General features: G+C 39.5%; 1 protein-coding gene across 1 annotated transcript in view; it reads left to right on the top strand.

The window, feature by feature from the left end:
* The window catches only part of LOC136858108 (C3 and PZP-like alpha-2-macroglobulin domain-containing protein 8), a 589,070-nt gene that overhangs the window by 178,183 nt on the left and 397,130 nt on the right, over positions 1–13,757 (top strand). Inside the window, exon 2 of the mRNA XM_067137410.2 lies at positions 10,094–10,279. Within this exon, the coding sequence (XP_066993511.2) occupies positions 10,094–10,279 (186 nt within the window). The remainder of the gene's footprint in view (positions 1–10,093; positions 10,280–13,757) is intronic.

Here is a 13,757-nt window from a genome sequence, read left to right as displayed (position 1 = left end):
GAAAAATAAGGAAAGGAGGGCTTGAGCAATGTAATATGATTAGAGACTTGAGCGTGTAAAATGCTCGTCTGTTTTCAGGAAGGTAGGTAACTTGGCAGACATGTTGCTTTTTTTTAATTTATTTTTTTGCTAGCGGCTTTTACGTCGCACCGACACAGATAGGTCTTATGGCGACGATGGGATAGGAAAGGCCTAGAAGTTGGAAGGAAGCGGCCGTGGCCTTATTTAAGGCACAGCCCCAGCATTTGCCTGGTGTGAAAATGGGAAACCACGGAAAACCATTTTCAGGGCTGCCGATAGTGGGATTCGAACCTACTATCTCCCGGATGCAAGCTCACAGCCGCGCGCCTCTACACGCACAGACATGTTGCTAGAAGCACACAAAGACGAAAGGAGGTGCACACTGTAGAAAGAATCGCCTTTGATATATGGGCCACATGTTTTGCTCGCAAGTGTACATGTTAACTTACTTTGCCTTATGAACTGTACTTTGAGCAAACTGTACCTAACCTGAGGTGTTCTCATCATTTGGTTCTCCCCACCCCTCTCTCTCTCTCTCTCTCTCTCTCTCTCTCTCTGTGCGTGTGTTCGTCCTCCATTAACATTCGAATGGCCACGTTAATTGGGACTAACATTCATGTGACTGAGGTTCTCCTCAGAATTACCGGATTCCCATACTGTTTAATTGCGTTACAACTTCCAGTTGCAATTTGCTCTAGCTTGACATTTTAAGCCTTAAATGCGTGACTTCGGAGCTATAATTTGTACCAAACTCTATCTTCATACGTTGCATCTACTGAAGGGTGTACGCACTAAGTGTTTCCGGAGTAACGAAAAAATGTTGGGGTCATTACAATTAAGTAGTAAATGGATTTACTTTTTCTCTATTTTACATCATAGTACTTCTGAATATAATAAACCAAACCAAACCCCATGGCACTACAGCCCTTGAAGGGCCTTGGCCTACCAAGCGACCGCTGCTCAGCCCAAAGGCCTGCAGATTACGAGCTGTCGTGTGGTCAGCACGACGAATCCTCTCGGCCGTTAGTCTTGGCTTTCTAGACCGGGACCGCTGTCTCACCGTCAGATAGCTCCTCAATTGTAATCACGTAGGCTGAGTGAACCTCAAACCAGCCCTCAGGTCCAGATAAAAATCCCTGATCTGGACGGGAATCGAACCCGGGGCCTCCGGGTAAGAGACAGGCACGCTACCCCTACACCATGGGGCCTTCCGAATATAATACTACGTGCTAAATTAATCATTAGAACAGAGAATCCCATTGTTTACAAGCATAGTCTGTTTCATGCGAACGGAGATAAGAATAAAAGGGAGTCATTAATAGCACAATATAGTCCAGCTCCATGGCTAAATGTTTAGCTAAATGTTTAACGCGCCGGTCTTCGATCCAAAGGGCCCCGGGTTCGATTCCCGGCCAGGTGGAGATTTTAACGTTCATTATTTAATTCATATAATTAAGACTAGTTATTTTCAATATCACTAATTCTTATTACCTCTCATTATGTTCTTGGATTACGATGTCTATTCTTACAAATGGCATAAATGCTTCATCGAAAAAAAGTCTTCCCTTTTAATTTACACTCCAGTGTTGTTTTTTCCTCTGGAACTCATTGAGGGATCCTTGTGAGGGAATGAGCAGATCGGAGGGATAGACAGGAAATACAGTAGGGAAAAATCGACCGTGCCCTTAAGTACCATTCCGGCATTTGTCGAAAGGAGAAGTGGGAAATCACGGTAAACCATTTCGAGGATGGCGGAGATGAGAATCGAACCCGCTTACTCACTTGACCTCCCTAGGCTGAGGGATCCCGCCTCTACCGCCTCAAGGGCAGTATCCTGGATCGTGAGACTTTGGTCGGGGATACAACTAGGAAGGAGGACCAGTAGCTCACACAGGCTGGACCCCGCTCCGGCCCTCGTGCCACATTTTTAAAATTTTGTTGCAGAGTCGGGAATCGAATCCGAGCCTCCGAAGGGTGGCAGCTAATCACACCAACCACTACACCACAGGGGCGGACCGAAAAGAATTTAATGATCATTACTTAAATTAGAGGCATGGTTTTTCGCATTAATGATAATCGCGACAAAAGTACTTTGAAACGATTTGGGGATGCCTTAACGAATCATACAGTATGAATCTGGTTATTTAGTGATATTGTATTTGTGAATTAAACCTATAATGCCAATTGAAATCGAATGTTACTTGTTTTTGCGGTAAGTGCGAAAATCCAGTGAAATTCATAGAAAAATCCGTTGCGGTGACGGCAGAAATACTACTAAAATGTTCATGCAGATAAAATCCTAAGAATCTCTTGCCTGTGAAAGATATATGTTTATTGTAGTCGTCTTGGAATTAGAAATGTCTGATTATTCATATTTCTATATGCCGGTTAATTCGAAGTGTAGGATAAATGAAATTGCTGACACTCCACTTGCAATATGTTGGTGACTTGGTTTTAAACAACATTGAAAAGCACACGTCTCCATATGAAGTCAACATATTATTTGAACTTCTGAATCATATATTTCATCAAGGTAATGTAATTCAGTTCAGTTATTAATGAAAAGCCTACCACTTCGGTTTCTTGTTCATCCGTTGATGCGGAGGGGTTTCATTCAAAGTACAATTCGATTGTCAATGACCACTGACCAGAGACGACTAATGAAAGTGAACTCCACTGTAACATGCGCTGTGTTACCTTTTACAAAATAATGAACACAAGGGGTTAATTAATGAGTACTAATATTGTTGTTGTTCGTATAAATACCTTTCACACAAATAATTCACAAATTACAGTAATAAAGCTCTTTGCATATAATTTCAAGAAATTATTAAAGTGAAATTCAAGCGATATGGCAATTTCTAGTTCTCGAAATGACACGAGAATTTGTTTCCTTTCCGCGAAATCCTATATAAATTAAAATTGATGTCCCTGCTTATGACGTAATGCACTAGACTTCAGCTGTGACTGAGTACTAACAATTAACACTATAACAGATGCAAATTTCCTGGAGGTAACAACTTTAACAATAAATAACAAGATGCGTTAGTGGCAGTTAAACTGGTCCGGTACTGCATCTTCGTTGCTCACATTAGAACGTAAGCTCTTAAGCTGTGGTAGCCGTAGAAATATCTACTGTAAGTTAAGAGATAGTAGGATATTCTTTGTCACATAATATTCCGATAATGAGCTAGAATATCTCTAGACAGAGTCTTGTCACAAAAAATTTCAATTTCTTAGGTAATCACATTGTATGCACCAAGCTCGCGACACACTGCATTAAGTATCTGAAATAGTAAACTGAGGCACAAGAAAAGAGAGAGAGAGAGAGGCATCTCTTCCACGGAAACTTATGACACTATTATATACAAGTAATCAAATGCTACTTTATCCCAAAATTTATTGAAGTAAGTGCGTTAAGATAAATTACAGAACCCACAATCTCTCTGCAGTAAGCAGTTTAACGCTCTTGTTGTATGCGAGGGCTTTTCAGGGTTCTCACAAAAATGTGCATGAATGATCACAGATCACGTAGCACTTTTAATTACTCCCACCATCTGTTATTAATTGTAAATACCATAATGATGAATGAAATAAGTGCAAGGTTTTGTGGTAAATTAAGCTACATGTTTAACAACTTGCGTGAGTAAAGTGGTCATTAAATTTCTGCTAGCCTTAAGAGTTGAATAATTTTGTACCTACATCTTAAGGTTTAGGAAATATATGCCTCAATTTGTTGAAAATTCAGTGTCATTTTTAATGCAGTTTTCGGAAGTTACCGTGGTGACTGGCTCAGGTGGTAGAGTGCAGGCCCATATGGATTCGATCCCTGCCTAGTCCGATAATATTTAACGGTCCTAAAATAGACCAAAGAACACATCGTCGTTGCGTCTCGAAATACCGTTATGTTACAATGTTGACGGGGAAAATCTGACCCGCAGCACACGTATCACTTGGAACGAAAATTCGTTGATATAGTTCATACAATACTGAACCTTAGATGACAGAATTCTAAGCTGAAATATTATCACACAGTGGTTTTTCTAGGCGCATGTAAGAAATATTTTCATGTGGTATGCTGATATGTTGTGTCCCTGTGTACTTCCAATTATTAATGTGCTATGTAGAGTTGTAGAAAAGTAGTTCTAACATGGAAATAAAGCGGTTTCCGGACCCATGTCCATATAACATAGTTTAGTCTACATGTGAGGAATGTATTTATTATGTATTGTATTTATTCATGAACATAACAGGCGTTCAACCCCAAATACAGTTCACAATAAAATAATCCAACCTAAGCCACCACGTTCACAACAATAAACAGACATAGTTAATATACTTAAAAGAAATAAAAGGACACCACAGTTTATAAACAAAAAAGAAAACAAAAAGAAAAGAACACCACATAATAACCTATCGTCCGGCCAAGTCATCACCCCTGGTGAGAAGAAGGCCACCCTTCCACTGATGACTCGACCGGCCCTTCCCGTGGAGACCTCCTGAAGGCCCCAAGATCTAACCAGATGACAATTTTTCCTTCTCACCATTCCACTCCTAATCGTACTCCTTGGACATGCCGTGAAGTCCGTCGGATACTCCGGATATGTGGCCCCCTCAGATAGGGAAACCCAGTAGCCATCCTCAGTGTCTTCATGTCATGTCCAGCATAGGTATTTTGGTCTTGGGCCCTTCCCACCCCGAACTCTTACTGGTGAGTCCATCTCACCCTTTCCCCATTTTCCTTGCCATTTACACCATCATTTCTCCATACTTCTCCCTCATCGCCTTAAATACTTAAAAATAAACATATATTACCACCTATGCTATTCCGGAGCAAGACTACACCATGCCTCCACCTGTCCTTGTTGACAAATCACATTCCATCGCCGCCATTGTTTATCTGTTTGACCTACTCCGGATTGCTGAGTTCAGACAACCTTACCTCACCAGCCATGTCTGTGTTTACATTATTCCTCTCCTGTTACAATTTCATCATTGCTTCATCCTTGCTTAACCATGCTTGATCTATTTCAATACTAAGCCATACTCTACATTAGATTTGCCCTATCGTCTACAAAACCACAATTTGTCAACTCTCACAATTACATATAGACCCCTATGTACTACTTCTCTAAAATTACAATATAGCTAAAAGATTTACCTCTACCATCATTTCTCCAACTCCACATTATAGCAATGAATACACCACACATCCCTCCATCTCCACAATTCCGCCACAAATAGATTTACATATTACAACAATACATACATCCTCCCTTCACCCTACTTTTCTCATACCTTATTTCATCTTACCACACATCTACCATCACCTCTCCGTCAATACTTTAACTTCACTCTTTAATCATTTATTACAACAATAAATACACCACCACTTTTCTATACTTCTCCAGCACCACATTTCAACATATCCCAAACCTAAATATACCAAATGACACCACTTCTCCACACTACATACCGACATATATAATCCATCTAGATACTAAGCCATCTTCTCTTTAAAATACCAAACACTCATATACCATCTCTTCACCAACACCATATTTCAACCTCCACCATCATATCTCTGCTCCCTCTCAACACTCACTTATTTTAGCATTAAATAAACATCTTACCAAACACAAAAGCTATTACCAACTACCATTCAATACATATAACGCTCCACCTGTTTTTCTCTTTTTTCATTATACTTCCAATTACAATATCACTTCTCCATCACCACATTTCAACCTCCACACACCTAACTCTACTCCCTCACAACACTCACATATTTCATCAATACATAACACTCCACCAACTACACATTGTCCATCCCTTTTCAACTTCTGTCATCACTCTAACTCACCCTCCTTCAATCTGCTCTCACATAACTTTTTTACCGCGCATAAATACCTGTTGAATTCACGCCCTCTTTCCCACTGCTGAATAATCCATCTCAGAATAGATTGCTCATCCCCCTTCCCAGTAGTTCCTTCTGCTCAGCACTCAGAAATTTTTGCCTTAACTTACTCGTTTCTTCACAATCACCTAATAAGTGAAAATCATCATTTACTGCCCCGCAGAGTATACACACAGTCTTGTCCCTCCCTTGCAGCCACCCCCTATTCCTATGCAATCCTAAAATCCACCAAATCATCCCATACCTTTTTGACCTATCATGGTATCTAATATTCATCCCTACTATCTCCTCTATTTTCGTCAACACATTCAAGGAATTTCTCAGTCTACTTTCTCCTATTAATTTCTGCCTATTTATATCTTTGATCCTCCTCAGAAGGATCTTCACCCCTATGTGAGGAATGTGTACCTTATTGTTACACCCACCGGGCGAGTTGACCGTGCGGTTAGGGGTGCGCAGCTGTGAACTTGCATCCGGGCGATAGTGAGTTCAAGCCCCACTGTCGGCAGCCCTGAAGATGGTGTTCCGTGGTTTCCCATTTTCACACCAGGCAAATGCTGGGGTTGTACCTTAATTAAGGCCACAGCCGCTTCCTTCCCACTCCTAGCACTTCCCTATTCCATCGTCGCCATAAGACCTATCTGTGTCGGTGCGACGTAAAGCAACTTGTAAAAAAATATTGTTACACCCTGAATTAAACGATGCTTCACGCCCCAGCTACGCATGAACCGGGACACATCGATTACTTTATCGCCCACTTCACTTGTACCTAGAGTCAAAAAAAAATATTGAACCACCAATTTAACACCAGAAGATCTATGACTTACTTTTTTTACTTGTAAGTGAGTAGACCTAATCATCAATTCGGTGTAACAGGTTGGTGTTCAAAGTGGATTGAATGATGATTTAAGTAACTATCTAGTTAATAATAATAATAATAATAATAATAATAATAATAATAATAATAATAATAATAATAGTAATAATAAAAATATTTTACCGGGGTACACCTTCTCCGGCCAGTTAAACTGCGCGCCTTCTATAAGGCCATCTATGTAAACAAACTTGAACTGCTGTACTACAAGATACTTTGGTCTTCAATTGTTAGATGTGTCTAGCATCGCTTTAATTGCTCCCTTTAGCGGGACGAACTCTAATTACGCTATAAAGGAAAGTTTATTTTTCCGGTCGGCAAACCTTAGGTTTTGAGGATTGTTTTGTTTATGTATCAAAGTTGTCAACACTTCAGCTGTCTCCTTCTTGATTAGTAATCAACCTATCAGGAACTTGTAAATATTTTCTTTAGCCAATTAAAATTGGAGGTGTGAACAGGAACCCTGCCTATCAGTAAAGAGTTCTGGAAGCTTCCCCTCAAAAAATACTATAAAAGCTGGGCTCTTTAGGGCCATATTATCTTAATTTCTCCAGTGAACCAGGAGGCAGGGCGCGGGCAGCGTTAGGAAGGTACAACAACTTAAGGTAATAGCAGAATTTTCATAAACATGTAATAGTTCCTGAGGATAACTTGAGGGGAAGGTTTCAATATATTTTATTTATTACATTTCTAAATTTGGTGGTTTAAATGTAGAATTTTAGGCAAGTCTGACGACTCTACCCTATTCCCCACTGGGAAATATGTGATGTAAGGGAGCAATGAGTTATTACCCTCTGTCGGTTCCCATTCAACTTGGCATGCGGTGACTACAGTTTTCTAAACCTCTAAATTTCTTTAATCATATTTGGCTTTAATATTTCTTACTTAGTCACCCCGGTGTAGAATAGATTTAGCCTCTGCAGCATTGGGCCATAAGCCCACTTAGGGTTTTAACTATAGCTATAAGGAGGGCAAGTGTTCCGCCTCGTAGCCTTTTGTTTATTGCCAGTCATGTTCAACCTTTTCTTTTTACATTAAGGCCAGTTAGTATGGGCAGCCATGCCCCCCTTTATTCGATAATTGTTTATGATGTGAAGTTTCCTTCTGGGAGCAGTGAAACATATAACTGTTGAGCAAAAATAAGCCCACATCGGGGCAACGGTGTGTAAATACCTTAATTCAGGACAACCAAGAGATTGTAAGTGCACCATGAGAAAACTGATGCCGCTGCGAGGCCGGACTATGATATAGTTAGAGCGCAGACTCCCACAAAGTGTATTTTCCTGGAGTTTTCGCAACTCTTATAAAATGTTGTACCTGGCAAGAGCACTAAGGCCCTTTTCTATGAAAATCAACCAAACTATTAACAATTGTAAATTTGGTACCTGATTTTCGGACTTTTAAGTCCTCATTATTGTTAGAGCTGACGAACTCATTAATATTGTTGTTTTTCATTCAGATTTTCTGTTTATCAATTTTTAAATTAGAAAAATTAGGAAAGAAATAAAATTTCAAAATTTGTTGTGTTAAGTTCTGCTCTAGTTAATTCCTTGTTACGCTTCTTAACCTCTGTGATACACAAATTTACCATAATAATAATAATAATAATAATAATAATAATAATAATAATAATAATAATAATAATAATAATAATAATAATCATCATCATCATCATCAAAATCTGCCTCTGCTGGTAAGACATAGTGTTTACAATTGCACTATGGCTTTTGGTGTGTGCTAGAACAAATTTGTTACTTTCATTGTCGAGCCTCAGCCTCATCGTTGGCTTTGACATTATGAATGTGACTTACGTATGAGCGATGCTAGTAATGCCATTCCGTATGCAGCCAGTCCCTGTTATGAATGGTGTGAAAATATCACTGATAGGGTCGGTTGGTGCGGGAATTTCAGTGGGCTTGGCACACTGAGATGTAATAGCAAATGTTGGCTCAGTGAGGAAAGCAACGGGAAACTACCTCACTCCTCATTTCCCTAGAACGCCTCTTCGGTGACACCTTAGCCACCTAACGGCTGATAGCAGAGCTGTTGAGATCCAAACCAGCCACTGAGCTGAGCAGTCAGCATACACACACACATATTGATAACAGTAATAATAATAATAATAATAATTTATGTCCCACTAACTAGTTTTACGGTCTTTTGTAGCGCCGAGGTGCCAGAACTTTATCCCACAGGAGTTCATTAACGTAGCACTAAATCTAACGACACGAGGCTGACGTATTTGAGGAAGTTCAAACACCGCCGAACTGAGCCAGGATTGAATCCGCCTATTTAAGCACAGAAGATCAGCGCTCCATCGTCTGAGATAAACCTGGAAAATGAAGAAGAATAAGAAGAACTACAACAACAACAACAACAACAACAACAACAAAAAAGAAGGATGGTTTATTTAGATACGTCCTAGGTTGTAAACTATAGGCAACGATTGAATGGTCTGGTTAAGTGGCCCCAAGTGTCAGTATTCCAAATGCTGAGGAATGGGCATCTCAAACATAAGGACATATACTGAGCCGTGACTGTTCTTGTGCTAAGAAGGGGTAGGACTACCGAATCCTGTGATGGTCCTTACACTACCTTCGAACAAAAATCTCTTGAATTTTTGTTCTAATTAAGCAGAAGGTTCATGTACATAATTTGATATACCGCTACTTTCCCGTATATATCCGCATCTGGGATACAAACGAGTAGTACTGATGATGAAAGGTGAGCTGCTACACAGGAATCAGTCCTCCTAAAACCATTTTATCACTGTCTGATAAATAGTACGAATAATAATATGAACCATCAGAGGATGATAATGTATTTTAAGGCGTCTATCATTTATATCGTCACTCGACCGGTAAAAGGTTGTATTCCACAAAGCTCTTCCTATCAATTATTCTCCTTAAGACTGGTCACGCCTCCCAGCCACGTATGGATATGCAGTCCATCAGAACAAATTTGGTTGTGCTCAATTTCCTATGAACCTTACAGTACCGTACTGTAGGAATGTACGTTTGCATTACGTAATTACGCACTCCTAGTGTACAATGCATGTAAGGTTCATTTTCCTTCAATCGTCGACATAGGAAAACGAACACAACGGACATTGTTCTGATGGACTGCGTGGCTGGGAAGCGTGACCAATCTTAAGGAGAATAATGAATAGGAAGAGTATTGTGGGGTACACCGTTTTACCGGTGAAGCGACGATATCATTGGCTTGTTTAACAGATGATTGTGGAAATATGTAAATTTGACGTTCATAATGTCCTGTTCCAGGTCATGGCATCATTCCACTTGCCATCCGAGGAGACGCAACCGGGAGTTGTATCTTGCAGACTATTGTGAATTGCAGCGCCTCTGATGACTGCAGTCTCCAGACAAGCTCTGAACTAAGGCTGGTGGGAGCCGTAAGGGATGTCATCATCCGGCCAGGTCGCAGACACTACCGCCCGGGAGAAACAGGTAAGAATGCCGTACTTAGTAAAGAGACAAAAACATAATAGGATAGTGCTAGAGTAACTTCCTTTAATCTCCCGTTGTGTACCTATTATCGACGGGTTAGTTTTGTAATTGCAGGAATAACGCCATGTCACTATGGAGATAATAGTTCGAATTTTTATTCTAATTAAGCAGAAGGTTAATATACATAATTTGATACAGGCCTACCGCTACTTTCCCGCATATATCCGGGAAATTGATCTCTCTCTCTCTCTCTCTCTCTCTCTCTCTCTCTCTCTCTCTCTCTCTCTCTCCTCCATAGCCAAGCTTAAGAAAGTAGAATCTGCAATTGCCTGCAACACCCACCCCCTATCCCCAGCAGCATGTTCCTGAAGTTGCTACCCAGTGGCAAACACGATTAATTTTCTCAATGAAGATACAGGACTGTGATTCGATAGCTGTTAGAAATTTATTTTACTCCCTCCCTTATAAATGAAGTCTATAAAGCTTTCAGTTTTGACGGGACAACGTCTTGCTTCGTAGATCTGCACGCACAGAAAGATGGTGTAACAAAATTCAACCTGTGTATCACAGTCTGGTTTTGGAAAAGTGATACATTAAATATTGCGATATTGTTAGGTAACTGAAGGCTAAACGCCATAACGATAAACTTAGCGCGATGATTCAACTTCACCCCGCGGGGGCCTCACGCTTTGAGCTCTCAATTACACATACTCGGTAAACTTCGAAGTGCGGCAGTGAGTGAACTCGTCGACCCCTTTGAAGGATTCTGCTCTCGTTCTGTTCACAAATAGGCTAACAAAATAATAAGTGGCGTTATAGCGAATACAAACGCAATTTCTGAATAAGTGAAACTGAACACTGAAAATTTGCAATTCTTCCGCGATTTCTATAATTATGGGTAATCATTCAACACTCTACTATAAAGTAATAACCTATGAATAAGTATTAGCAAGACAAACACAATGGTGAGATAAATGCGAAAATACTTTCATCACATCGTACGTACTATCGGCGTAACACTTCGTTTTACGGGCGTGAGGAGTGAGGAGGGAGCTAGAACGGTTCCGGTAATATTGACAACTGAATGAAAATGAAATCTGAATTGAATCGATAGTATGATCGATCGATATAAATTTTCTAAACCGTCGTTTCCGTGTAGGAGTTCTAGATTGTTCCTGTGATGTACTTATACCCTAGTGCTGGATCGGTCGACTTCGGTTATCTTCAAGATTCGTATTGGCAACCTTTGAAACACAAACTAAGAAACGCTTATGATCGCTGTGCGACATCTGGCGTACACTTTACGTACTCGTACTGTTGTTGTTTACACAGCAAAGCCAAACTATAGAATTCATGCTAGGAACAAGTTTTGCATCGAGAAATGTTATATGGTATTATATATTGTGTGTGTGACACAGTTGTTGGCGTAAGATAAGAAAGGTTTAGAAAATTCATATCGATCGATCATATTATCGATTCAATTCAGATGTCATTTCCATTCAGTTGGCAGTATTACCGCAACCAGCAGTGCTCCCTCCTTGCTCCTCAACCGAGTACAAACATCTGTCACTATTTTGACTTTGCTGTGTAAATAACAACAGTATTTAAAGTGTTGCACTTATAACGCCAGATGCCTCACGGTGATGCATTTTTTTTCTTTTATGTCAGAGGTTGCCAATATGAATCTCTAAGTTAACCGAGGTCTACCGATACAGCACTAGGGAGCCGAAGTATCACTAAAAGTTTCGCGGATAGTAATGTGACGGTGAATGTAGTCAGGTCCATCTACAATAGTATCAGACCTTAATACAAAATCAGCATGGCCGACGCATCGGTTGAATGTAAACAAGCCTGCGTTACATAAACATAACTTTCTGATTATTGTACTGAATTGCTAAGTTATAATAATAACAACGTACAGAGTACTTACTGTGGGTAATAGAACCAATGCTGTCTATAAATGTCTATATATGGACAAGCAATATGTGGAAAATTCAAAATATACGTCTTTTCTATCAACTAGTATGGTCGAGGAAATAGGTAAGATTACGGCTGCCATAAGGTTCAGGACGAAATTCAGGACACCAACATCAATAAGTTTCAAACATAGGCGTCGACTCCACCGTATCACTAGCTCCCATGCATATATTGGTACGAGGACGCAATCGTGTTTATGCTTCCGCAAAAATATTTGATACATTTATCCTTGCTCCCGTGCTCAAGACCAAAAATTGGCGCCTATGGGCCAACGAGTGTATTTGGGTAATTCCATGTGAACTATCCAATCAATTACCAAAAGACACACTTGTTATATGATGTTAATGTTAAAAATCAAATATAGAAATAGTAAATCATACTTTAATAAAATACCTGCCTTACAGACCACTCCAAAATTATATAATATTCAGATTGTCAAGTAACAGATGGGATATTTTTAAAATTCAGGACATTAAGGGATTTTTAAAAATTCAGTCAGGACTTCGGTACACATGCTCAAATTCAGGACAGTCCCACATTTTCAGGACGTATGGCAATCCTAGGTGAGATAGGATTGCATTCTGGAATAATGGTTCTGGGGGAATATCTGATGCGTTTCAAAGAGTTGCAGTTTAAATCCAATTCAATCAATCACCAATGATTTTAATTTAGGACTGTCGTCCAAGTGGCAGATTACGTTTACCTGGTCTCGTCTTAAATGACTTCAAACAAGTTGGAAATTTATCAAATTGGTGTAGATACAGTAGTGGGCACCCTTGGTAAATTATTCTAGTCCGTAATCCTTCTTCCTATAAATCAATACTTGTTTTAGAAATACATGTATTTGAATGACCTTTTTATTACCATACGCTTTTAAATATAATAGACTACCCCGCTCAAGAAATGTATTAGAAACATAACCCTGTCACGAATTTCAATTGTACGACAATTATTCTAATAATGATTCGCCTAACTGTTATACTACATCTGTTTCACTCCAGATAATATTTGTCTCTCAAAGGAGAACCGATTTGAAATTCTCTGGTGGCATACGCATTTTTGTATAAAGCACATTAACACTCAGATCGTTGACAACGTAAATACGTACCGTAAGTGACAGTACATCAGTTGATAACTTGTCCTTTAATTCAAGAAGAAGAAAACAATCTAAATAGTTTTATCACTTTTTATAACCGTACTTTTAAAGACCTCAAAAACATAGTAATTGAGAAATATACTAGGATAGGCATCAGCACAGAGATTTGGCCGTATCCGGAAAAAAATAGCTCATCAAGTACAGAAAAAATATCCTCTCTAATAACAAATTTATCTTCGAATGTTTTAATGCACACTAATGAATTATTTTTAACTACGAAATCATCATGATGCATTACGTACACTTGATCTGAATGTGAGTGTGCATCTGCGTTAACATGAACTACATCCAGGCAAAGTACAATCGACAAGTCTTAACATATCATGTTAGTTTCAAACCAAATTT

The sequence above is a fragment of the Anabrus simplex genome, chromosome 1 (assembly GCF_040414725.1).
Source record: "Anabrus simplex isolate iqAnaSimp1 chromosome 1, ASM4041472v1, whole genome shotgun sequence".
NCBI classification, from domain to species: domain Eukaryota; kingdom Metazoa; phylum Arthropoda; class Insecta; order Orthoptera; family Tettigoniidae; genus Anabrus; species Anabrus simplex.
This window is presented reverse-complemented; position numbering and strand designations above follow the sequence as displayed.